Source organism: Myodes glareolus, chromosome 6 (genome assembly GCF_982192425.1).
Source record: "Myodes glareolus chromosome 6, mMyoGla1.1, whole genome shotgun sequence".
NCBI classification, from domain to species: domain Eukaryota; kingdom Metazoa; phylum Chordata; class Mammalia; order Rodentia; family Cricetidae; genus Myodes; species Myodes glareolus.
The window spans coordinates 10,139,186-10,166,520 of NC_142031.1; the positions used below are offsets into that span (position 1 = coordinate 10,139,186).

The 27,335-nt window shown below is 38.2% G+C and overlaps 1 protein-coding gene across 4 annotated transcripts; it reads right to left on the reverse strand.

Annotated features, from left to right (window-relative positions):
- Positions 1-637: 637 nt before the first annotated feature.
- On the reverse strand, positions 638-27,335 carry LOC148121611 (vomeronasal type-2 receptor 116-like). 4 transcript variants are annotated; one of them, XM_087906667.1, is made up of 5 exons: positions 27,060-27,335; positions 25,978-26,775; positions 22,152-22,379; positions 13,148-13,271; positions 638-1,542 (listed from the first exon to the last, which is right to left on the reverse strand). In XM_087906667.1, exons 1-5 carry the CDS (start codon positions 27,264-27,266, stop codon positions 638-640), a joined length of 2,262 nt encoding a protein of 753 aa, XP_087762793.1. In that variant the 5' UTR covers positions 27,267-27,335. The 4 variants fall into 4 exon arrangements, with proteins under 4 accessions (XP_087762793.1, XP_087762795.1, XP_087762794.1 ...); XM_087906669.1 differs by lacking the exon at positions 27,060-27,335 and adding an exon at positions 24,328-24,347 and having other exon boundaries at positions 22,152-22,398; positions 26,002-26,763; XM_087906668.1 differs by lacking the exon at positions 27,060-27,335 and adding an exon at positions 25,352-25,371 and having other exon boundaries at positions 22,152-22,398; positions 26,002-26,763.

The following is a 27,335-nucleotide window of genomic DNA, read 5'->3' on the forward strand; positions in this document are numbered from 1 at the left end:
GTTTTACCAACTGCAAATGTGACAGAGGACAAATGTCTAAAACTGTTTGAAGAAACCAAGAGACTATGTCTCAAGAAACAAATAATACATTTATAAAATGGGGCCAAGAAATAAACTGAGAATCTTCAAAAGGAAAAATTCAAATGGCTGAGAAACACTTAATGAGTTGTCCTTTTGCCTTGTCTCACTCTATAATTTTCTCTGTGTGCTGGTTGTCTCTTGGAGAACTGAACTTTTCTAAAGGGTAATAGGAGTATTACCTCTATTATTTGGGAAAAAGTGTAGTGATGGGGCAAGTGAGTCTTTAATCTCAGCACTCAATGGCTGACAAAGTCACACATTCACTCAGATATCAATTTAAAAATTATGAGTTTATTTCAATTCTTATTGTATATTAGAGAAAGAAAAAGTATGGACTTGGCAGTAATGTCCAATAGCCAGGTATTATAACTTAATGGGTTGAGTTGAAGTTTACAAGAGACAACATACATAAAAGTAGTGTATATGTCACTTCTAGGCATCCTTATTAAAAGAAGCAGTGAGAGTCACTAGTTCAAACATACATCTTTCATTGCATCATAGCAGGTGGTTTAGAACCAAAACTACAGCTGTCCCTTTTAATTTCAGAAACAGTACTTCAGTTAGATGTTTTCTTCTTTAACGTTTGAAGTGAATTTCTCTCTGGTCTTAACAAAATTATGTAGCACTTGGGGATAAAGATACATCCCAGCAAGCCTGCACTGGAGGCCAAGATGGAGAAGACCTCCACAGCCACCATGACCTTGCCCTTGGTGCTATGGTAGACAGGAAGAAAGGTGACCCAGACACTGCAGAACACCAGCATGCTGAATGTCAGCAACTTGGCTTCATTGAATGTGTCAGGGAGATTCCTGGCCAAGAAAGCCACAATGAAGCTCCCTAATGCAAGGGAGCCATGGTATCCCAAGACACAGTAGAATGCAATAATTGAGCCCTTGTTACACACAACAATTATGTGGCCATGGTAATTTTTGTCATCGATGTCAATTGATGGGGGAGCAACTCCCAGCCAAATTGCACAGAGAATAATTTGGATGAGGGTACAGATGGCAATGATGAAGTTGGGTGCCCCTGAAATCAGGTAGTACCTCATCCTTCTTCCAGGTGTTGTGACTTTGAAAGCCAGAAGCACAGTAACTGTTTTGGCCAACACAGTGGAAACAGCCACAGTGAATACCGCTCCAAATGTGATTTGCTGCAGGATGCACATAGCTGTGTTTGGATAGCCAATAAAAAGCAAGGGACAGAGAAAACAAAAGATGAGTGAGATGAGCAGGGTGTAGCTGAGATTCCGGTTATTGGCCTTCACAAGTGGAGTGTCATGGTTCTTCATGAAGACCCCAAGAACCACAGATGTGAGTGCAGAGAAGCCCAATGCTATCAAGGTCAGAGCCATCCCCAAGGGGTCTTCATAGCTCAAAAAGCTCACAGCTTTGTCAATGCAATGGATGTGTTCTGCATTGGCATACTGGTCCTCTGGACACTTTACACACTGATCCACGTCTGATGGAGAAAAAGGGTATGATTAGTGCAGCTTGAGAATTTTCTTGACTGGAAATTTTAAATATGCTTGTTGAGAAACATTGCAATGTCTACACCTTTCCCCGGGATGTAGATGAAAGATATTGCTGCATAGGAATGCTTCCATTCCACAATACACATTCATTACTTTTAGTGGAATGAAACCAGACAACCATTATACTGTCTAATAAAGGCTTGTTAATAATGTCATTTTTCATGTTTCAAGGAAAGCACAGACTTTTCTAGTAGAAATTTAGGAGATAGAGAATGTGGGAGAAGAGAAAGGAACAAAGGAGAGGAGGAGGAGATATTTGTGCAGCTGTACGAAGAGGGTTGAGATCTTCCTATGGACAGAATTGAAACAGGCACAAAGTATACTAAAATGGCAATTTATAAATGTAAAAGGGTTGCCCCATTTTAGGATGAAGTGTTTAATTTTATTATTAGCTAAACTGGGATCGTCACAAGGTGGTTTTTGCTAGTTTGATTTCATTTATTGATAGCTGGACCATGATAATCCATCTCAGGAGAAGGCTGTGACTGAATAAGGCAATGGAACTTGGTGGCTAGCTTTACAATGTAATTGTCTTAGGTTTTATATTTCTTTGAAGAAAAATGACAACCATGGCAACTCTTCAATGGAAATCATCAAATTGAGTATCTTATAACTAAGAAGTTCAATCCATTATCATTATGGTGGGATGTGGTTGAATGCAGTTGGACCTGGTACTGTAGAAGGAGATTTGATTCATATTTTTTGAGCCATAGTCAAGAGGAAGTAAACAGATACACTGCATGTGGTTTGAACATATATGAGACCTCAAACTCTGCCTCCACATTGGCCTACTTCATGCAACAAGATGACACCATCTCTAACAAGGCCAATCCTCCTAAGAAGACAACTCCCCATAACTTATGGTGGCAAATTATAGTCAAGATACCTTAGTAATCTAATGGTTTATATCAAGGCAAGAGAAGGACAGGGTTTGCTAGAGACATGTTTGCCATGTTTGGTCTGACAAGAGTCCCTTCAGAATCATTAAGTTGTATGTGCGTACATGTAACCTAACAAAAGAGATCATGAATATGGGGGTTATTTGGTTCATATGGGGTGAGTTGGAGGGAAAAAATAAGGAATGAAAGCTATATAAAGATAATTTTGATGTTTGAAAATGTAAAGCAATTAAATAAATATGCCCTTGGTTTTGTCATCATGGACAGTACGGAGTTGCTCCCCTTGGTATTATTCAATGAAGCCGAAACCTGGCAGTTTTCAAGACCTGACAAGCTGGTGAGAGACCTGCCTCCAGGCTGCACCACCACTCCTGCCACCCACTGAGTCCTGTCCCTCCAAGACACTCTTCATTACCAAACCCTAAGCACCTGACCATCCTCCCCATATACAGGCATTTCTCGTAATGCCAGTGGTCTGCTGTGGTTCAATCGTGTCGTACCCTGTAAAGACTGTGTCTTCTATTGGTTTAATAAAATGCTGATTGGCCAATGGCTTGGCAGGAATTATAAGCAATGTGACCAGATTAGGAGAATTCTGGGAGGAGGATATGCTCTGTCTGTAGTCATCACCCAGCAGAGGTTGCACGGAGAGAATATCTCACTTATAAATGGTAGCAAGCCATGTGGCTAACACAAATAAGAAGTATGTGTTAATATAAGTTAGAAGAATTAGTTAATAAGACATTCTGAACTACTAGGCTAATTAGTTTATTATTCAGGTATATATTTGTGTGTTTCTTTGGGACTGAACAGCTGTGGGATCAGGCATGACACAAAACCTCTGTCAACAACAGTCTATATCAACCTAGGTGCAAACCACACCCATCAAAAATAAACAGGTAAGTGACCAGGCTCCAAGTTGGACCATCTCAAAATTCAGAGCCTAATTAAAACTCCAGGCATATGTCATGCTTCTCCAAATCCCATTGCAGCACCAGCAAGGCACCTTGGCACTGCTCTAACTACTGGTGGAACTTCACTGCTTTGGTGCCTCCCTACCAGTTGACAAGCAGTTGAGAGACCAGACTCCGGGCTGCACCAAAACTCCTGTAACACGTTAGATTCTGTCCATCCAAGACCCACTCCACCACAACCCCCCACATCCCTGAACATCTTCCTTATGGCCAGCCTTCCTTTGAAAGGCCAGAACACTATATAGGCACAGCTAAAAGCCATATCTTTTGGAAAAAAAATCAGCTAGATGGCTGGACCCTGTCCCTAACACTGGTGGAACTTCACTGCTGTGGTGCAGTCCCCATCAGTTGACAAGCAGGTATTTGAACATCTACTCAATGGCCAGTAGTGTCCTGTATATCCAGAAGACTATAGAGAATCAAATGCAAACCACAGCATTTGGAAGAAGAGGCAAAGACACAAACTATACCAGTTGGAAGCACAGACTATTTAGGCACAGACAAAACCCACACATGTTAGAAGAAGAGATGAGCAAATGCCAGAACAAGAATTCTTTCAACAACTGAAAGTGCAATATTTGATCACCAGTGATCCTACAACATTAAGACCTGAACATGTCAATACAGCTGAAACACTAGAAAACAGTCTTAAGATAACACTATGAAGTTGATAAAGGCTCTCAAAGAGAAAATGAAAATTTCCCTTAAGAATTTGAAGAAAAGACAAACAAAAAAGTAGAAGTCAATAAATCCTAAAAGAGACAAAAAAAGGGAAAAAGCAATCAAACAGGTGAAGGAAACCATGCAAGACTTGAAAATTGAAATAGAAACAATAAAGAAAATACAGAGAAAGGGAATTCAGGAAACGGAAAATCTGGGTAAGTGAACAGAAACTACTGATTTAATAATCACCTAGAGGATACAAGGAATAGAAAAGAGAATCACAGACTTTTTAAAGACCCAGAGGAGGAAATGGATTCATAAGTCAAAGAAAATGTAAAATCCAATAAATTCCTAACACAAAACATCTAGGAAATCAGAGACAGCATGAAAAGATCAGTCCTAAGAAGAAGGAGAAGAATCCCAGCTCAAAGACAGAGAAAACATATTCATAGAAATATGGAAAATAAAATTATAGGAGGAAACATTCCCAAACTAAACATGGACATGACCATAAAAGTACAAGAAGCTTACAGAACATGAAATGAACTAGACCAAGAAAGTCCCCTAACCACATAATAACCAAACAGTACACAGAATAAAGAAGGAATTTTAAGCAATGGAAATGAAAAAGGCCAAGCAATATATGAATGCAGATCAATCAGAATTTCACCTGACTTCTCAATAGAGGCCCTAAAAGCCAGAGGTCCTAAACAGATGTTTTATGGAAATTAATAGACCACAGATGCCAGCCCAAACTGTTAAACCCAGGAAAAATTTCAATCTCCAAAGATGAAAAAGCAAGATATTTCATGAGAAAACCAGATTTAAATAATACCTATTTACAACTCCAACACTACAGAAAGTGCTAGAAGAGAAACTCCAACCCATGAAAGTTAGCTACAAGAAAACACAGGCAATATATATCTCACAATTAATAAAGCTCAAAGAAGGGAAATACACACACTACCTCCACTATTGCCACCACTAAAGCCAAAAAATAGCAAGAATTAATAATCACTGGTCATCAACATCTTTTAATTTCAATGGACTCAATTTGCCAATAAAAAGAAACAGGCTAAGAGAATGGATTTAAAAGTAGGATCCATCCTTCTGCTCCATACATGAAACACACCTAAACTTCAAAGATAGACATTACCTTGATGTCAAGGGTTGGGAAAAGTTTTTCCAATTAAATGGATGTCAGAAGCAAGCTGATATAAATATCCTAATATCTACCAAAATAGAATTCAAACTAAAATTAATTAAAAGATATAAAGAAAGACATTTCATATTTATCATAGGAAAAATCTATCAAGATGAAGAGTCATATCTCAACATCTATCCCCTAATTACTAGGGCACTGGTATTTGAAAAATAAACATTACTAAAGCTTAAATCACACATCAGATCCCACATGTTAATATTGGAAGACTTCAACACCCCATTCTCACCAATGGACTGTCACACAGAATCTTAACAGGGAAAGAAGGGAACTAACAGATGTTTTGACTAAAAAAAACTTAGTAAACTACTATGAAATATTTCACCAAAACACAAAAGAATATCCCTTCTCAGAACCCCATGAAATCTTTTCTAAAATTGACGCATTGTTGGTTGTGATAAAATCTCAACAGATACAAAGAAAGTGGAATAAACCTTGTATTATATCAGACCACTGTGGGGTAAAGTGAGAGTTCAACAGCAACACAAACTGAAAAATATATGTAGACACATGGAAATTGAACTACTTTCAACTGAACCACTGCTGGGTCAAGGAAGAAATAAAAAAGTTAAAGACTTTCTAGAATTCAATGAAAATGAATCCACAACATATTCAAACATATGGGACACTAAGAATGCAGCACTAAGAGGAAACATCACAGCACTTAGTGGCTACATAAAAACTTAAAATAATCTTTCACTATTAAATTAATAGTACACCTGATAATTATAGAACAAAATGAAGCAAACTCAAACAGAAAGAGTAGGTGACAGAAAATAATCAAATGTGGGGCTGAAATCAATAAAATTAAAAGAAAGAGAACAATATAAAGAATCAATGAAACAAAGAGTTTTTTCTTTGAGAAAATCAACAAGATAGACAAACCCTAATCCACACCAACCAAAAGGTAGAGATAGAATATCTACATTAACAAAGTCAGAAATGAAAATGGAGAATTATTAGATTATACTTCAAAAACCTAAACTGCAAAATATAGGAAAATCTAAAAGAAATAAAAAACCTTAGTTGATAGGTACTACATTCCAAAATTAAATCAAGACCACAAGAAAATAGCAACAGACATTATAAATCTCCCAACGCAAAACACCCCAAGGCCAGATGATTTCTATGCACAATTCTTTAAGAATCTCACCAAAAAGCTAATACCAATATTCTTCAAATTGTTATGCACAATACAAACAGAAGGACTTTTGCAAATTCTTTTTATTTGGCCATAGTTACCCTCATAACCAACCAAAGAAAGAGGCAACAAAGAAAGTGAATTAGAGATCATGCTTCCTTGTGAATACTGATGCAAAAATACTCAATAAATTACTGGCAAAATGTGTCCAAGAACACACAAAAGAAATCATCCACTGTGATCAAGTAGCCTTCATTCCAGAGATGTAGAGGTGGTTCAGCATGAAAATCTGAGCTGGGCGGTGGTGGTGCACACCTTTAATCCCAGCACTCGGGAGGCAGAGACAGGCAGATCTTTGTGAGTTCGAGACCAGCCTGGTCTACAAGAGCTAGGTCCAGGACAGGCTCCTAAGCCACAGAGAAACCCTGTCTCAAAAAAACCAAAAAAAAAAACCATTATATGAAAATCTGTCAAAGTAATCTACCATACAAACAGATGTAAAGAAAAAACCACATGATCACCTCGTTATGTACTAAAAAAGCCCTGTGATGAAATTCAATACTCTTTCATGATACACAATCTGGAGAGATCAGGTGTAGATATGTTCCTGTCCTGCCTGGTTCCATAGGGATTCAAAACACATAGAGGCTTATATGAATATAAATTGGTTGGTGTAGTAACTCATGTTTATTATCAAGTAGCTCTTACAACTTAAATTAACCCATAATTATTATCCATGTTTACCCATGTGGCTTGGTACCTAACTCAGTGAGGCATTCTCATCTTGCTTCTTCTGCTTGTGACTGGTAACGAGAGACTGAGCCTTTCCTCTTCCCAGAATTCTTCTAGTCTAGTTGCCCTGCCTATATATAGAGTCTGGCTACTGGCCAATCAGTATTTTATTATACCAATGCAATAGCAAATCTTTACAAGGTACATGAGCACACAGCAATCAGGGATACAAGGAACATACCTAAACATTAAAAATGCAATAAAATGAAGCTAAAGCCAACATCAAATTAAAAGAAGAGAATCTCAAAGTGATTTCACCAAAATAAGGAACAAGACAAGACTCGCCACTCTTTCTACATCTCTTCAATATAGTACTTGAGGCTCTAGCTACGGCAATAAGATAAGACAAGGAGCTCAAAGTGATAAAAATTGGAAAGGAAAAAGTCAAATTTTTCTATTTGCAGATGGTATGTTGGTATACACAAGTGACCACAAAAATTTTTATCATGGACCTCCTCCATCTGATAAGGGCTTAAGTAATATGACTGAATGCAAGGTTAACTAAAAAAAATAGTATTCTCTCTTTATTCAAATGATAAGTGGGCTGATAAATGAATCAGAGAAGAAAGACCTTTTACAATAGTCACAAATAATATAAAATATCTGGGGGCAGAAAGAGAAAATATTGAAAGATCTCCCATGTTAATGGATTGGTTATATTAACATAGTTATATTGGGAATTTTACAAAGAGAAATCTATAGAATCAATTCAATCTCCATCAAAATTCCCAACAAAATTCTTCACAGATTTTATAAGAACAATACTAGAATTCATATGGAACAACAGACCCTGGAAAGCTAAAGGAGCTTCTGGAGGTGTGATCATCCCTGATTTCAAAATCTACTTTAGAGATATAGTATCAACTGTTTGATATTAGCATAAAAACAGAAATGTGAATAAGTGGAATTGAGTCAAAAACCGTGACATGAATCCACACACCCATAAATGCCTGATTTTTAACAAAGAAGCCAAATCATACAGCATAAAGGACAGCATCATCAACAAGTATCACTGTTATAACTAGATATCGACATGTAGAAAAATGTAAATAGATACGTATCTATTTCACTGAAGAAAACTCAAGTCCAAGTCAATCAAAGACCTCAACATTAATACAATTACACTGAAGCTGATAGAAGAGAAAGTGGGATGTAGCCCTGAACACATGGGCACAGGACACTATTTCCTGAATATAACACTAGTAGCACAGACATTGAGATCACCAATTAACAAATGGGACCTCTTGAAACTGAAAAGCTTCTGTAAGCTAAGGACACTATCCGTAAGACAAAATTTCAGTGTACAGAATAGGAAAGATCTTTACCAACCCTACATGAAACAGAAGGCTAACCTATAAAATATATAAATGGTCAAGAAGCTAAACTTCAAAAGACCAAATAATCTCTTTTAAAAATAGGATGCAGATACAAACAGGATTTTCGGCAGAAGAATCTTAAATGCACAAGATACATTTAAGGGATTTTTCAACCTTCTTTGGTCATGTGGGATTTTTCTCTATTTGTTGTGAATGCATTTTGTTACCATTGGTTAATAAAGAGTTTGCTTGGGCCTATGACAGTGCATAATAGATCAAGGAGGAATTTCTAAGCAGAGATAGAGAAGAAAAGAAGACAGAGTCAGAGAGACACCATGTATCTGCTGAAGGAGACAGATGTCCAAGAACTTTACCAGTAAAACCATGAACCTTGTGGTAAAATATAAAATAGTAGAAGTGGGTTAATTTAAGATGTAAGTGTTAGCTAGAAATATGACTAAGCTATTGGCCAAATGGTATTGCAAATAATACAGTTTCTGTGTGATTATTTCTCTTCTGAGCATCCAGGAAATGAATGAGCAGTCTCCTTCTACAGATTGACGTCCAATATGAGGCTGACTACATTCATATAAAACATGAGCATGCTTTCAAAATGAGTTCTAGACTCAAAATAAAAAATGGATACTTCTAGTCACATTTTTTTTAGATGAGCTCTGTTTCCTTACAGCAGGCAGAAGCACCGTGGTTACTGTAAGAGAGATCTCCCTGACTCAGCAGTTGCAAGGAAGCCTTCATGGCTTCTTTAGGAGTAGGCTTCCTCTTTCTCCAGTATAAGCAGCTCTGACTCTTTTGGAAGTTCCAGCTATGGAACATTTAAATGAGGTTTGTGATCAGACTGCTACTTGCTTAATGGCAACATAGACCCCTTGTATGCCTGAAAATAGGGCTATGAGTCATGCTAAACAGACATCCACCATGGTGGACTGGGAAGAGTTAAAGAGAAAACATCCTTATTCATTGGCATTCTACATAGCATTTTATAATGTGATCCATCAGGATATTATTACAGTTATGCAATAAAGACAAATCCAGAAAACAAAACACCTCTAAATATGTGAAATCATTGGATGAGTGTATGTAGGCAAGAAAGAGAGAGAGCAAGAACGCGTGCGTGTGCACGAAAAAAGACTATAGACTGTTATAATAAATAAGAATACAGACAGTCGTAGATCAAAGGTGTAGGGATAATAAAATAAATAGTAAACTCCTAGAAAAAAGTAATAATGTAAGAAAAATAAGGCACATAAAAATGGAATATACACAGAGAGCCCAGATTATGCATATTATTGTATTTTATTTGAATGTTTGACTGTGAATGAGGTAAGTACAGAGACATTTCATTGTATGAGCTGCTATGCCAAGTTAACACATATATTTTAAAGATCTTTTACTTCAAAATTTGGGTCTAAAGCTATATTGCTTTGGAAAAGAGGTTCTGCTTTTGTTTTCACAGAGGATGAGAACCTGTGGAGTCCTTCCAGAGTAATGTGGTTTGATGGACCAAGACATCGTCATAGGTCTCCATAAACCATCAAAATTACTTTGCCCAACAAAAAGCAGGTAGGATGAAATTTGGAGAAAACCACACCCTAATTCCCTAAATGTTTGTTTACTTTTAAAGGGGATATGATATCGAGATGAATACTTTGCATTGGTATGGATCTTGGTTTATTGATACAAATTTAAGGTAAATTTTATTATATTTATTTCTGCTCTTGTTTAGAGTATCATATTTGTGCAGCTCATTTAAAAATGTAATATATAATTTAAAATATACCTTAATAGATAGTATCTATAATAGTCAAGCTTGTACTCATGTTAGTTAGGTTTTCTTGATATATAGAGATACATTTTATGTGAATAGGTATTCTCAATTTTCAAAGACCTATAGAATATAGCATTTAAATGTTTTAACAAACTTAGGACTTCTTTCAACCATGAGACACATCTGATTGTGGACACACCAATCTACTTCAAGAGGATTATGTGCATTGAAGAGACTACTTATGGAGTTGGTTTGCCACTTGGGCAAGAAACTGCTCTTGCCTGGATTGCTTGATGGTATGCTGTATGAACTGGCCTTGCAGGACTCACAGGAAAATGACTGATGAACCAACAAAAGGTGAGACAGTCCTTCAGTGGTCCTGCTTCATAGAAAAGACTGCCAGACATTTTACAGGACACAGAAAAAAGAAACTGATGAACTTTATCAATAGAAGGCATAAGAGGCATTTAAATTTTCTGCCTGATGGAAAAGTCTGCCAGATACTATGAGCCTGTAGGTTGAAAATCGATTTTGCACCGTTGGGTGACTGTCCAGGCAGCCAGTTATCTCTGTCAATTTTAGAGTTTTGAAAGTTGCTTACAATGCACTTCCTATTAATTTAGGTAATATTACTTCCTTTTGGGGTGTTTGATGAAGTTGTAGAATAGATAGTTATAATTATAGTTTTCCTTAGTTATCATAAAAGATAAGGTAGATATAAATATGGTAACTGTAATTTTTACTTGATACCTGTTTTATTATATGTAATTTTACTATGTTAAAGTTAAAACCTTTCTTTTTAGCTAGACAGAAAAGGGGAGGTGATATAGAATCCTGCTCTGTATACTGTAAATGTTTTGTTACCATTGCTTAATAAAGAGGCTTCTTTAGCCTATGACAGGGCAGAATAGAACAATATGGCAATTCCAAGCAGAGATAGTGGAGAAAAGAAGGCAAGGTAAATATAATGCCATGTAGCTGCCAAAGGAGATATACACCCTGGCACCTGACCAGAAAAATCATGAGCCTTGTAGTAAAATATAAACTAATAGAAATGGATTATTTTAAAATGTAAGGATTAGCTAGAAATAAGCTTAAGTTATTGCTCAAACAGTGTTGCAATTAATATAGTGTTTGTGTCATTATTTTGGGCCTGGGATGCTGAGAAACCAATAAGCACCCTCTCACTACACTTAGGTATCAGGGAAATGAAAATCAAAACAACTGTGTGATGCCATCTTTCACCTGTCAGAATGAATAAGATAAAAATGCGAATGACAATCTATGATGGAGAGAATGTGGAGTAAGGGGAACATCCTACCACTGCGTGTGTGTGTGTACAAATGTGTACAGCCACTGTGGATATTAGTCTGTTACTTTCTCAGAAAATTGAGAATCAGTCTACCTGCTGACACAATAATACCATCTTGGGCATATTCTCAAAGGAATCATGCCATAAGGATACTTGCTGAACTATTTTCATAGTAGCATTATTAATAATATCCGGAGCCTGAAAACAACCTAGATGGTCCTCATATCTGAAATAAGTAAAGAAAATATGGTACACTTACACAATGGAACATTATTTGGTGGTCAAAAAAAAAAAGAATGACATCATGAAATTTGCAGGCAAATGGATGGAACTAGAAAAAAAGTCATCCTGAGTAAGTTAACCTAGGTGCAGAAATGTAAGTACAGAATGTTCTCACTCATCAATGGATAGTAAATATAAAATAAACAATAATCAGGCAACAATTCACAGCCCCATAAAAGCTAGGCAACAAGGAGTACGCTAGTAGAAACACAGGGATCTCTGTGGGAATAAGAAGTAAATGGGATTTTCTGGGAAAACTGGGGAAGTGGGTAGAAGGGAGAGGATGATGGGATAGGAATATGGGGATCAAGATAGTCATATTTATGGACACAATGGAGAGAGGCTGTCATGAAAGAGATATCTTGTTAGAGGGGGCAACTATGGGGTTAGGGAGAAACCTGGTGTGAGTGAATCTCCCAGGAACCCAAAAAATTGATGCCAGCTAAAACTTCTAGAAATACTGGAGAGGGTGTCTGAACTGGCCTATAATTGTAACATTATTAAATGGGTGCTTTATATAAAAATATTGTTGTGGGACTCCTCATATGTTCTATATCATGTGTCAGTACTTATCAATATTTCCCTAGATTACAAATCACATTGATTCTCTGAAAAAGGGGTCTCTGGATATTGCTTAAAGTTGTCTTTCTTATATTTAACTATTTCTGATAATTGTCCAAGTAATTATCTGTTTTCATTAACTTTACAGAGGACTTGCAATTAGTTCCTATCACACCCACAACACAACAGAGTTCAGTGGATCTGATGACCTACTCTTATCCTTACTGATTCTTACATGAGCATGGTGCCTATAAATGTCTGTAGGGTCACACACATACATGGAAATAGGTTAAACAATCGCTAGAAAAGACCTTGTTTAGAATTTCCTCACTGTACAGTTTGATTACCAGAACTGTTTCTTTGAAAAACTGATATATGCCATGAGTTTTCCATGAATCAAAGATGCATGTAATAGCATATGGTGTGACTTAAAGGGACATTGACATTGATCACATTCTAATAAATCTAACTTACAAAAGTGATATATTTGATTGAGCAGCAGACTTTTAGACCCATAGATCACCTCCATGTATGTTAGAGTGGATGATCATGGTGAAGGATTTATCTTGGCAGCAAATACTCACTTGTCTCATTAGAAACTTCATTTTCTGGGCAGGGAATGCAATCAAAACAGCATTCTGCCATTCCCTGCTGTCTGAACTTTTTAAATCCTGGACCACAATCAGCACTGCACACAGTGGGCGGCATCTGAGGAAAATTAGAGACATACTGATATCAGTAGTGTTACCTATTTTTTCCATAACTATTTGAAATTACCATGTTAAAATAACAGTAAGCTATTCACTTGGCATTTAATAGAATGACAAATTATATAAATGTGTAGAAACAATTTAATATAAAGTTGAGTAGCTTCACAATGCTGAAAATTTAGGAGGAAGAATGAGTTGTTCACTCTGGACAAAAACTACAGAGCATGCAAACTGGTATTTCTATTTAATTTTTGTCATTGAACACACTCTTGTTTATGCCTATGACCCTAACATTAGGAGTTGTGCTGCTTTGATGTCTTCATTTTTTTTTCTCATTTGTTTCTGCATTGAAATTAGCACATTTGGGAGTATGGCACTAGTTGCATAGTTCATAACCTTCTGTATTCCTCCAGTGGATGTTTTCTTGATGCTCAAGTGAGGCTTGCTTCGAGCACATGTGAAATTTCACTACTGCTCTCTGAATGACTATGTATCTGAGTAGTTAAACCTTCAGATCAAATGTCCTTTTTCCTGAGAATGACTCTCTGCATCCCTCTGAGAAAGAATATTAACTGTAAATTTCATACTCCTTTGGCTACCTGAGATGTAACTTCAGATCAAGCTTGAAGTCTCCATTGAAGTTAACTCCTTTAAAATTCAAGCCACTTTGAAGTTGGGAAGTTTGAATTAGACACCTTAAACAACCCACAGGGGCATTCTTATCTATAACATTTCTAAAACCCATAATAGAACATATCATTCATCAATTCTCAAAACTCAATTTCTTTACTAACAATGTCTCCACTGTGGAGGCCCAAAAAATGTGAGTCTATTTCCATTGTCTGAAGGTCAGAAAGTTTGAGGTTGGTCAATATTGTTGGCAACACTTGGGGCCACAGTTGCTGATTTTGACTACACTACATACCTAGGGCATGAATACTTGGTTTTTGACTTTAATAAGGCTCATACAGTCGAATCCACTCCAGTGTGACCAATGGTCAGGATATTGAAGCATACTTCTGCTCCTTCTTTTGAAATAGAAAGTTTAACCTTAGGAGTGGCTGGGTGCCTTCAGGATACTTGTACTAGGGTGGGTCCACTGCCTAAACAACAGAATGGATTTCTCATGGATGAATTGTGTGATGGCTGAAAGTATTAAAGCAATCAACTGTTCTAATTGTCATTTGTATCGTGTTAAAGCAGTCTTTTTTTCTTTCCTTTGTTGTATTGGGGTATAAAACTGTAAGTAAAATTATATGCAGGGGGATTTCACTATTCACTGGGACTCCCTCTTGACATGTCTCTCTGTTTTCTGTTTTATTATTTTTACTCATGTGTTCATATTCATTACTTACTTTTCTGATCCCCAAGGTCCTATCTTTTTGAGTTTTTTTTTTGACAAAGCTGGTCTCTGACAAATGGTGCCAAGATATGGGGCAACAGGTGAAGCCTGAAATGCACACAAGTGTGGCCAGCATACATGGGAGTACATGAAGGACCCTGCATGAAGAAAATTGCACTACAGGTGGAGAGGTGAGTGATGAGCCCTCAGAAATAAGTAATAATAGATAATAAAGGAAGGGAACGTGGGGAAAATATTGGGAGTAAAATTTGTAAGTAATAATTGTATATATGGAACAAGAAAATTGTATTTAACTATCTGCACAGTTACTTGGTTATCTTTTGATAGCCAGAAGAGCTGGGGTAAAGCATAAATACATGCAGAGATTTTGCAGAGTTTGTAGATATTATAAACAATGCACTTCCTCTTCTCAGTTGGTGGATATCTTCCTCCACCTCTGATTTGCTCTGGGACATGAAGAGGCCAAAGTGTTGGCTCTCACTCACCTTCAGCAAATGACAATGCTGTGGTCAGGGAGCCCCTGCACCCAGTATTGTTGTGGTGAAAGACTACAAAGCGTGTGGGGCACAAGGCATGCCTTTGCCACCAAGGCAGTGCTGCAAAACTGTGCTTATTGAACCACAACCTCTGCAGCTGCTGAGCAGTAGGAAAAAATGAAGGGAATAGATGACGCATCCCAACAAAGACCTGGGTTACCCCTGAGATTCAGGCAATCCATGCACACACACACTATAACCAGCTGAGTCTGACCCACGCTTTCCTGTGTAATGGAGCCAGGATATGCATGAGACAGAAAATTCGAGGGGATATACCTCCAACAGTCAGTGTCAGAGGCTGGTCAGCAGAAAATACTAGAGGCTAATTGGCCCATGAGCCAAGGAGCCTATAGGCATAAATCTATGTCTTTTAACAGAGGAAGGGTTTCAGGACTATTCTCCTAATTTTAAAATAAAAAGGCCGAGGTAATTAAGAAATCTACATGGATATATCAGCCTAAGCATGTTATCTTCTTTGGCATTCTCAGAGCTGCTGCAATGGCAGGCATCGGAGAACCTGAGCTACATTTGCCAGCTGGCCACAGTCTGTGGCACGATCACTGAACATGGACTGTGCACCACCCAGACAAAAAAGCATATCATAGCCCAGCACCTTCTAGTAACATGTCAAAGTGGGACACAGTCAAGCAGCCCAGCTTCAACAGAACTCAGAATCTGGTGCTCACCCTGATAGCATAGCTACATCAAAAGTAGCTTCTGGGAGCTGCAACTTCAGGTCAGTCAAGTGTCTGTGAAAATGTAAATGGGAAAGTTTAGCCTGTCAGGTAGGCAGACTTGGAACTTGGAGTAGAAAGAAAGTTTACTACCCCTCGACTAAAGAATGGATGAGGAAAAGGTGGTACATTTACACAATGGAGTACTACACAGTAGAGACAAAGAATGACATTTTCAAATTTGCAGAAAAATTCCTGGAGCTAGAAAACATCACATTGAGTGAGGTAACCCAGACCCAGAAAGGCAATTATCACATGGACTCATTCATAAGTCATTGTAAAACATAAAGCCTATGAAACCAGCCCACAAATCACAATCCCAGAGAACCTAGACAATAATGAGGACTCTAAGAGAGACATTGCATAGATGTAATCTACAAGGGAAGTAGAAAAGGACAATTTCTCCTTAGTAAATTGGAAGCATGGGGACCCTGGGTGGGGGTTGAAGGAGAGTAGAGAAGTAGGGAGGGGAGCAGAAAAAAAAGTGCACCGCTCAATAATATCAATAAAAAATAAAGTGCCTCCATAGTAAAAGAAAGACAGTTTACAAAATTTTAGGATAACTTCCGATGGCTGAGACCTTCTTTAAAATATCCTATGGAAGACCTTGAATCACTAAGTGAAAGTTTTAAAGGGAACAGTGATCCAAATTCTACTAAATAGCTTATAGAACCTGCCAGAGAGGTCCACAAGCAGATAGAGTGTGCTATACAGAAACAGCAAGTACATTGTATTAATTATGCTAAACCTTGGCAAGACTGTTTCTTACCTACAAACATATCCAACAGAAGAATTATAGCAAGATAATCTGCTTTTAAGACTACACATTCCCATTTCACCAGGTAAGGTATTAAACCCTTTTTTTGAAGCAGTTGCTTTCTTAGCACAGAAGAGCAGGATAAGATCTAAGAGATATTTTAGCAGAGAACCTGCTATGATCAAGTTCCTTCTACTGAGAAACAGATTGATTGGTTATTCCAAAGTAGTGATGCTTGAACAATTTCGTTAGGTCAATTTGAATGCCAGATTAATCATATTTTCCCAGCTGATCCATTGCTGCAATTCACACAACTATATTCCTTTATTTTCCCTAATATTGTAGCAAAAGATCCCTTAAAGGATGCTATGTTAATTTGTACAGATGGTTCTTCCAATGGCAAAGTAGCATATGTTGCTTATGGAGAAGAACATGTAGTATGAAAAGAACTGGCCTTTACTCAAACACTTGAGCTGGGAGTTGTTGTTATAGCGTTTTAGCTATTTGGAGATAAGGCATTCAGTCTATAGACTGACAGTCAATATATACCAATGGTTCTTCAAGTCCTAGAAACCATACTATGTATTGGTACTAGCAATAAGCAAGTAAAAATACTAATCCACCAAATTCAAAATTCCGTACAACAAAGAAAATGGTCATGTTTTATAAGGAATATTAGAGTGTATTTACATCTTCCTGGTCTACTAGTTGAAGGTAATGTTTTAGACCATAAGTTTCCAAAAACAAAATCAATTTATCTCAGGTTGATCGTGCTGAACAATCATATGCTCTGCATTTTTAAAATAATTTAAGTTAAAGAAAACAATTTAGATTAACAAGAAAAGCTGCTTGCCAAATTGTTAAGTAATGTGGTATATGTTCTCAGGATTTCCCTGTATCTCATCAGGATGTAAATCTCTGAGTACTACTTCCTAATCATTTATGGCAAATGAATGTTATTCACATTGCAGAATTTAGCAAATTAAGGTTTGTTCTTGTGCAGACACTGAAAGAAACAGTTAATAATTGGGACCTCTTGAAACTGAAAATCTTTCGTAATGCAAAGGACATCATAAACAAGACAAAATAAAAGTCTACAGAATGGGAAAAGATCTTCACTAACCCCACATCAGACAGACGGGTCTGATCCTCTCCCTGCCTCAGGTATCTAAGACATGGGCATGCATGATTGTAAGCATGTACTGAAGACGGGTAAGTCTGGAAAAAGGGAAAGCATTCACCTAAGGTAGACATAGTCATTTGTCCAATAGCAGAAGCTTAGGCTTTATTAAAATTAGTAAATCGGGAGGAATTGTGGAAACCCAGACATGTGAGCCCATTTCCACCTTGTCTGAATGTCAGAGAATTTGAAGGTCAAAATGGTTGACAACAACCAGGGCAACACATCCTGACCTAGGCTGTGGTTCCTTGGTACTTTGTCATTAAGGTGGCTGATAGAGTTGGATTCACTCCACCCTGACCAATGATCAGGATATTCAAGCATACTTCTGCTCCTTCTTTTGAAACATGAGGTTTGGACCTTGGGAATGACTGCCATCAGTATATTTGGTCTAGGGTGGTTTCACTGCTTAACAACAGAATATTTTTCTCATGAATCAATTGCTTGATGGTTCAAAATATTGAAGCCAGTAACTGTTCTACCTGTTCTTTGTATCATGTTAAAGCAGTCTTTCCTCTTCTTCCCTCTATTGTACTGTGGCATAAAATTGTATAGAAAATTAAATGCAGGGGAATTTCAGTACTCAATGGAACTCCCTCCCAATACTATCCTCTGTTTTCTGCTCTATTACTTTTTCTCGAGTCTTCATATTATTTACTAACTCTTTTGATCCCCAAAGCCCTACCCTGGAAGTGGTATTCTTGTTGAAGCTGGTCTCTGACACCCTACCCACACAGATAAGGAAACTAGATACACACTTGTTTGCATGAAGGAACTGTGAAAGAATTAATTGTACCAAGCAATGTTCCTCTAGTGAGCAATTTCTTTTTCAGGGTAAACATCAGGGCTAGAAGAAATGACACAGTCATCCATAAAATTTTCTCTTCATGAATAGGCTCAAGCATGACTTCTAGTCCTCCTGTGTGGCACAATGCTGTGTCCAGTTTTCCAAATCATTGTCCTGACATGCATATGTACCAAACATTCCAGTACTGCATGGAAATACATGCAGACAAACACTCATACCCACAGAAAAGAAAAAAGAAAGAATGAAAAAACAAGGTTACAATTCATAAGGTTTTTAAATGGGTCAAAAATGTTATGTCAATGAATTGGCAATTTAGAACCCGTTGAAAAAATGCTTAAAGCAAATTAAATAATTAAAATGAATGATTTGTATATGTTTACTTTACTCCTGCCTTACAATTAGTCTCAGTCTTTCAGCTTCTGTTTCAGAGAGTCAGTAGAAAAGAGGACAATCACTGTGTAGTAATTAGAAATGGACCAACACAATATTTCTGAATTGCGGGAAAGAAGATTAAATAGTGATAACCATCAGTTGTATATTTATTTTAAAGGCTAGAAACATGTTCTAGCATGATAAAAATCACAGTATTCATGTCTAAAATCCTGAAAAAATTAATACAATGTCACATCAAAAAAATGAAAGGATCATTGTGTCCCCAATCTCTTCAACACCTTTATCATAAAGGGATGTTGAATTTTGTCAAAAGCTTTTTCAGCATCTAATGAAATGATCATATGGTTTTGTTTCTTTCAGTATATTTATATGATGGATTACATTGATAGATTTGCATATTTTGAACCAGCCCTGCATCTTTGGGATGAAGCCTACTTGATAATGATGGATAATTTTTCTAATGTGTTTCTGGATTCGGTTTGCCAGTATTTTGTTGAGAAGTTTTTCGTCGATGTTCATGAGTGAGATTGGCCTGTAATTCTCTTTCTTGGTTTTGTCTTTATGTGGTTTTGATATTAGGGCAACTGTAGCTTCATAAAAAGAATTTGGCAATTGATGGAGGAGGGTTATCTGTCTATTGTGTTATTTTCATTGGTCAATAAAGAGACTGCCTTGGCCCTTTGATAGGACAGAAAATTAGGTAAGCGGAGTAAACAGAACAGAATGCTGGGAAGAGGGCAATGGGGCAGACGCCATGGAGCCAACCACCAGGTCAGACATGCTAAATCTTTCCCGGTAAGCCACACCTTGTGATGCTATACAGATGATTAGAAATGGGTTAATCAAGATGTGAGAGTTAGTCAATAACTAACTCTCTAGAGATAATGGCCAGACAGTATTTAAATAAATACAACTTATATGTTATTATTTCTGGGGCTAAGCTAGCCATGCGGGAGCTGGGCAGGATGAAAAGCAGGTCTGACCGCAACTCCTCACTCCAGGCAATGACTCTTCTGTTTCTATATTGTGAAATACATTAAGGGGTATAGGTATTAGCACTTTTTGGAAGTTCTGGTAGAATTCTGCATTGAAACCATCTGTTCCTAGGCTTTTTTTGGTCGAGAGGTTTTTGATAACAGCTTCTACTTCTTCGCTACTAACAGGTCTATTTAGATTGTTCACCTGTTCTTGATTTAACTTTGGTAAATGGTACTTATCTAAAAACCAGTCCATTTCTTGTACATTTTCCAGCTTTGTGGCATATAAGCTTTTGTAGTAAGATCTAATGATTCTCCAAATTTCCTCTGTGTCTGTGGTTATGTCCCCCTTTTCATTTCTGATCTTATTAATTGGCATGTTCTCTCTCTGCCGTTTGATTAGTTTGTCTAGGGGTTTGTCAATCTTGTTGATTTTCTCCAAGAACCAGCTTTTTGTTTCAACACTTAAGGTCATGCTCAACCTCCTTAGCGATCAGGGAAAGGCAAATCAAAACCACTTTGAGATACCATCTTACACCTGTCAGAATAGCTAAAGTCAAAAACACCAATGATAGCCTATGCTGGAGAGGATGTGGAGTGAGGGGAACACTCATCCATTGTTGGTGGGAATGCAAACTTGTGCAGCCACTGTGGAAATCAGTGTGGCAGTTTCTCAGGAAACTGGGAGTCAACCTCCCTCAGGACCCAGCAATTCCACTCTTGGGAATGTACCCAAGAGATGCTCTATCATACTACAAAAGCATTTGTTCCACTATGTGCATAGCTGCACTATTTGTAATAGCCAGAACCTGGAAACAATCTAGGTGTCCCTCAACAGAAGAATGGTTAAAGAAGATGTGGAACATACATACATTAGAGTTTTACATAGCGGTAAAAAACAATGACATCTTGAATTTTGCATGCAAATGGATGGAAATAGAAAACGCTTTACTGAGTGAGGTAACCCAGGCCCCAAAAGAGGAATATGATATGTACTCATTCATAAGTGGATTCTAGCCATAATTAAAGGTCTTTGAGCCTATTATTCGTGATCCTAGAGAAGCTAAATAAGAAGGTAAACCTGAAGAAAATCATATAGTTATCCTCCTGGAGATTGGAAGTAGACAAGAGTGCCAGGCAAACTTGGGTGCACGCAGGCGTGAGTGGATGGATGGGGAGAGGGTTATAGAAAAGGGAGTAGGGGAGGATCGGGGAAAGCTTGGTTGATTGGGATGGGGGGATGGAGGAAGAATGGATATGGGAGCAGGGAAGTATATATCTCAACTAAGGGAGCCATTTTAGGGTTTACAAGAGACTTGATTCTAGAGGGGTTCCCAGGTCCAAGGAGAGATCCCCAGATTTTTCCCTGGACAGCAGAGGAGAGGGTGCCTGAACTGGCCTTGTCCCATAACCATACTGCTGAATATTTTGCATATCACCATAGAACCTTCATCTGGCGATGGATGGAGATAGAGACAGAGACCCACATTGGAACACTGGACTTAACTCCCTATGTCCAAATGAGAAGCAGAAGCAGGGAGAATGTGAACAAGGAAGGCAGGACTGTGAGGAGTGCGTTCACCCACTGATACAAGGGGACTGATCTAATGAGAGCTCACCAAGGCCAGCTGGAGTGAAACTGAACGAGCACGTGATCAAACCACATTCTCTGAATGTGGCTGGCATTGGGACTGTCTGAGAAGCCATTGATAATGGCATTGGGACTTGTTTCCTCTACATGTACTGGATTTTTGGGATCCTAGTCAGTTTGGATGCTCACCTTCCTAGACCTGGAGAGAGGAGGGAGGAACTTGAACTTCCTACAGGGCAGGAAGCACTGACTGCTCTTAGGGCTGGAGAGGGAGTAGGAGAGGGAGTGAGGGGAATGGGAGGGTACTGGGAGGAGGGGCAGAAGTGGAAATTTATAAATTAAAAAATAAATAAATAAATAAATAAAAAGTAATCACAGAGAAGGATTCAAAAAAATGAAAAGACGAAACAGTATAGGCGGCCAGAAAATGGCTCCTAAATTGACAATCTATTTTTACTAAGTTACATGGAAGCACAGGTGAACCCACGTGACAGTGTTACTGGTGTGTAATGTAAATCAGTTCATCAGGTCAGACCTACCTGTCTACTTCCTGTGGTCCACTCTATAATGTCTTCATATAAATGGAGCTGTTGATCGTGTGGAAAATATGGGCTAAACATTCCTATCTTCACCTTAAGTCCAAGACCATTTGGGAAATTCCAAATCTGGAAAATGTCATATTCTGGCTGCAGTTTTTCTTTCTGGTTCATATTCACTCTGTCCCCAACTGGATTAGTGAAGTGGATCTTCCTAAGTAAGGAATACCCCTGAAAGACAGGCAACATTCTTTATTGAATGTGCCCTTCCATGAAGTCAGAAAATATATTCTGATTTCATCTTCAATGCAACTTTCTTGAAGGTGCCCAGGTGAGATATCTCAATGAAAGCAAGTAGATAAATGGTAATATAATAACAGCCCTTGAATTTTATTTCTATCAGAGGAACTATCAAACATAAGCACAGACATACATGAAAACACCAGTTGTAGTATTAAATATTCACAAACACATACACACACATACTCATATTAATACATAGATAGATACATAAAACAGGGACATACTATTTCCATATACATACACCTGAAGCCAAGAAGGAATATGAACATACAGACACACACAGTCCGGCTTACGTACTAGGAACAGAGGAAGAGAAACCCACAAAAATGTATACAAGCACACACACACATGTTAACAAATTCATGGATGAATATGCACAAGGAGACATACACAGATATAAACAGTCAGGCAGGGAGACATTGACACAGACTAATTTATCCTCAAATGCAAAGACAGATACACATACAGAGGAACAGAAACACATATATACATATGTACAACACATTCACTAAAACTCTCACATACACAGAAGCACAGATATGCATAAGTGGAAGCACAACCACAAAAACAAACAAATCAAACACATGGGAACATAGGCACATGCACTGACAAGTACATATAGGGAGAGACACACAAAAGCACACCCATAGAGAAAGATATTGACACAAGATCAATTAATTCTCACTTAAACAGACAGGTAGATATACAGATAGATAGAAACAAATAGTTCACATCAAAACAGATATACCCAGAAATACAGAGAAACACACAAATATCTACCCTTACACAATAAGAACCATCCATTCACACACATATGTGTTTTCTGAAGCCCAGAGTTGTGGCAGAATCAGTTTAGAACAAATGTGCAAACTATCCTCTACTCGGATTACCACATATTTGACAGTTAAGGAACAAAAGTTCATCTATTTATCATGGAGAGGATTAATGAAGAAGACTCTTATGCTTCCAGCATTAGAGCAGGGGTGATGATATTCAGGTCCTCTGTAACAGAATCACTGATTTCCATTGATAAGTTGTGTCTCCCACTCCACAACCTTTACATTTGAGATTTTTACAAATTTCTAAATTTATTTCCTCAAAGGAAAAAGGTTCAAAAATCTTTCTATTTGAAGAAATAAATCCTAACAAACAAGAATGGGACAGCTGAGACTCTAATAAAGACTGATATAGAAAATAATGAAGGATTACATTGATAGATTTGTGTATGTTGAACCAGCCCTGCATCTCCGGGAGGAAGCCTACTTGATCATAATGGATAATTTTCTAATGTGTTCTTGGATTCGGTTTGCCAGTATTTTGTTGAGAATTTTTGCGTCGAAGTTCATGAATGAGATTGGCCTGTAATTCTCTTTCTTGGTTGTGTCTTTGTGTGATTTTGGTATCAAGGTAACTGTAGCTTCATAAAAAGAATTTGGCAATGACTCTTCTGTTTCTATATTGTGAAATACATTAAGGAGTATAGGTATCAGCTCTTCTTGGAAGTTCTGGTAGAATTCTGCATTGAAACCATCTGTTCCTAGGCTTTTTTTGTTTGGGAGGTGTTTGATAACAGCTTCTATTTCTTCGCTACTAACAGGTCTATTTAGATTGTTCACCTGTTCTTGATTTAACTTTGGTAAATGGTACTTATCTAAAAACCAGTCCATTTCTTGTACATTTTCCAGCTTTGTGGCATATAAGCTTTTGTAGTAAGATCTAATGATTCTCCAAATTTCCTCTGTGTCTGTGGTTATGTCCCCCTTTTCATTTCTGATCTTATTAATTGGCATGTTCTCTCTCTGCCATTTGATTAGTTTGTCTAGGGGTTTGTCAATCTTGTTGATTTTCTCCAAGAACCAGCTTTTTGTTTCAACACTTAAGGTCATGCTCAACCTCCTTAGCGATCAGGGAAAGGCAAATCAAAACCACTTTGAGATACCATCTTACACCTGTCAGAATAGCTAAAGTCAAAAACACCAATGATAGCCTATGCTGGAGAGGATGTGGAGTGAGGGGAACACTCATCCATTGTTGGTGGGAATGCAAACTTGTGCAGCCACTGTGGAAATCAGTATGGCAGTTTCTTAGGAAACTGGGAGTCAACCTCCCTCAGGACCCAGCAATTCCACTCTTGGGAATATATCCAAGAGATGCCCTATCATACCACAAAAGCATTTGTTCCACTATATTCATAGCAGCACTATTTGTAATAGCCAGAACCTGGAAACAACCTAGGTGCCCCTCAATAGAAGAATGGTTAAAGAAGGTGTGGAACATATACACATTAGTTTTACTCAGCAGTAAAAAACAATGACATCTTGAATTTTGCATGCAAATGGATGGAAATAGAAAACGCTCTACTGAGTGAGGTAAGCCAGACCCAAAAAGAGGAATATGGTATGTACTCATTCATAAGTGGATTCTAGCCATAATTAAAGGTCTTTGAGCCTATAATTCGTGATCCTAGGGAAGCTAAATCAGAAGGTAAACCTGAAGAAAATCATATAGTTATCCTCCTGGATATTGGAAGTAGAGAGATTGCCAGCAAACGTGGGTTCACGGGGGGTGGGTGGGTGGAAGTAAGGGGAGATGATTAGAGAGAAGGAAGAATGGGAAGATTGGGGATCTCTTGGGGGAATAGAATAGGGGGAGTGAGGAAGGATGGATATGAGAGCAGGGAAGTATATATCTCAACTAAGGGAGTCATTTTAGGGTTTGAAAGAGACTTGATTCTAGAGGGGTTCCCAGGTCCAAGGAGAGGTCCCCAGATTGTTCCTTGCACAGCAGAATAGAGGGTGCCTGAACTGACCTTGTCCCATAACCGTACTGCTGAATATTTTGCATATTACCATAGAACCATCATCTGGTGATGAATGGAAATACCCACATTGAGTACCCACAATTGGAGCACTGGACTTAACTCCCTATGTCCAAATGAGAAGCAGAAGCAGGGAGAACGTGAGCAAGGAAGGCAGGATCAGAGGGAACCTTCATCCGAAGATGGATGGAGATAGAGTTGGAAACCCACATTGGAGCACTAGCCTTAGCCCCCGAGGTCCAAATGAGTAGCAGAAGAGGGGAGAACATGAACAAGGAAGTCAAGACTGCGAGGGGTATGTTCACCCACTGATACAACGGGACTGATCTAATGAGAGCTCACCAAGGCCAGTTGGACTGGAACTGAACAAGCATGTGATCAAATCAGATTCTCTGAATGTGGCTGACATGGGGGCTGTCTGAGAAGCCATTGATAATGACACTGGGACTTGTTTTGTCTGCATGTACTGGCTTTTGTGGATCCAAGTCTGCTAGGATCTAACCTTCCTAGACCTGGAGGGAGGAGGGAGGAACTTGAACTTCCCACAGGGCAGGAAACCTTGACTGCTCTTAGGACTGGAGAGAGAGGAGGAGAGGGAGTGTGGGAAATGGCAGGGTCTTGGGAGGAGGGGAGGAAGTGGAAATTTTTATAAATAAATAAAAAAATTTAAAAAAGAAAATAATGAATATCATCAAATAAAAATATCACCTTCAAGCAGTTAGAATGTTGTACTTCCTGATTGCCCATTGGCTTAAGAAATATCTCATGGAAGACATGGGATGTAATATACACAGCATTGTATATGTCATAAAGATGATCGCTAAAAGCCATGTCCAATGTCTGTGCAATCAGCCATTCCAATGAGATGTTGGATGAGCAGTTCCTCAGTGACTTACACATAGAAGCCAAGATTGCACAGTTAAAGTTCATCCATTCCAGCCCTGCCAGGTGTTCATCTGAGTATTTAAGAGGGTCCACACTCTGGACAAATTTTTTAAAACCAGAAATGTCAGCATGATGGCGTGCAAATGCCAGAGTCCCATGGAACAATTCAGGTGAGACATCGCTCTTACTTGTAATGACATCCCATTGTGAGGTGGTGACCCACATTCTCTGTATGCCTCGAGATTTCCACATTCTATAGCTGACAGCTAGAGTACTATCTATATCACCATAAATGATAACAACATTTGAGGATGATGTCAAGATTTGGTTATAATACACTTTAGCTCTTGACACGTACAAATGCATGTTGAGCGGAATCATGTTCACAAAGGCAAAGCAGAATACGTTTTTTTCCATCTCTGTTCTCAAATATGAGAGAAATTGGATACCCTGATCATTGTCTGAGATGGTCAGCCCAATCCAGTTCCAGCCGAAGTGAAGTATGAGGGAGACCATGGCCAGGGGTAGAGATGTGTCCTCAGGGGTCATTTGATACAGAAAAGGAAATTGTTCACGATCACTCAGGGTGGGATGGAAGGGTCCAAAGGTAAGTTGAAGGAACTAGGAAACAGGGAGCAGTGTGAGGTAGCATGCACTTCTAAGAACTTGTTAAACACACTCTTTCTGCAAAGAATTCTGAAACAACCTCTTCCTGTTACTCCTTTCCTTGTGACTATTTCAAAAAAATCAATACAAAAGGCCCCCAAAGTATCTGAATAGTACCCATGGACTACACAGTTTGACATAAGTGTAAGTCCAGTCTCCTCCTCACACTTTTCTTAGCACTGAGAATGGCACCAATGGAGACAGGATTTTTTGCAAACTCACACCACACAAAGCCTTACCTGGTAATAAGCGTAGAAGTCCATGTCTTTTGACTCTTTAGACGATACTACCCAGTTTGGTCCTGAAATTACAACATAACATGCCTTCCATGTTTGACATTTATAATTAGGAGACATATTATGAGCCGTGAAAGAACTTTGAAAGCAATTTTCTGATTGTGACACATTCTTACAATGACTTGCCTGAGTGTAGAATACTAATGACATATTTGTTAAAAGATTATGGTCCCTGTTGACTTCATCCAAGGAAAAACTTAAGGCCAATGCAAACTGATA

Coding starts and splice junctions, on each gene's coding strand:
- LOC148121611 (XM_087906667.1), bottom strand. CDS start 27,266: ATGTCATTAGTATTCTACACTCAGGCAAGTCATTGTAAGAATGTGTCA. Junction 22,380..25,977: donor AACATTCTAACTGCTTGAAG/GTGATATTTTTA, acceptor CCTGTCTTTCAG/GGGTATTCCTTACTTAGGAA. Junction 13,272..22,151: donor GGACCACAGGAAGTAGACAG/GTAGGTCTGACC, acceptor AATTTTCCTCAG/ATGCCGCCCACTGTGTGCAG.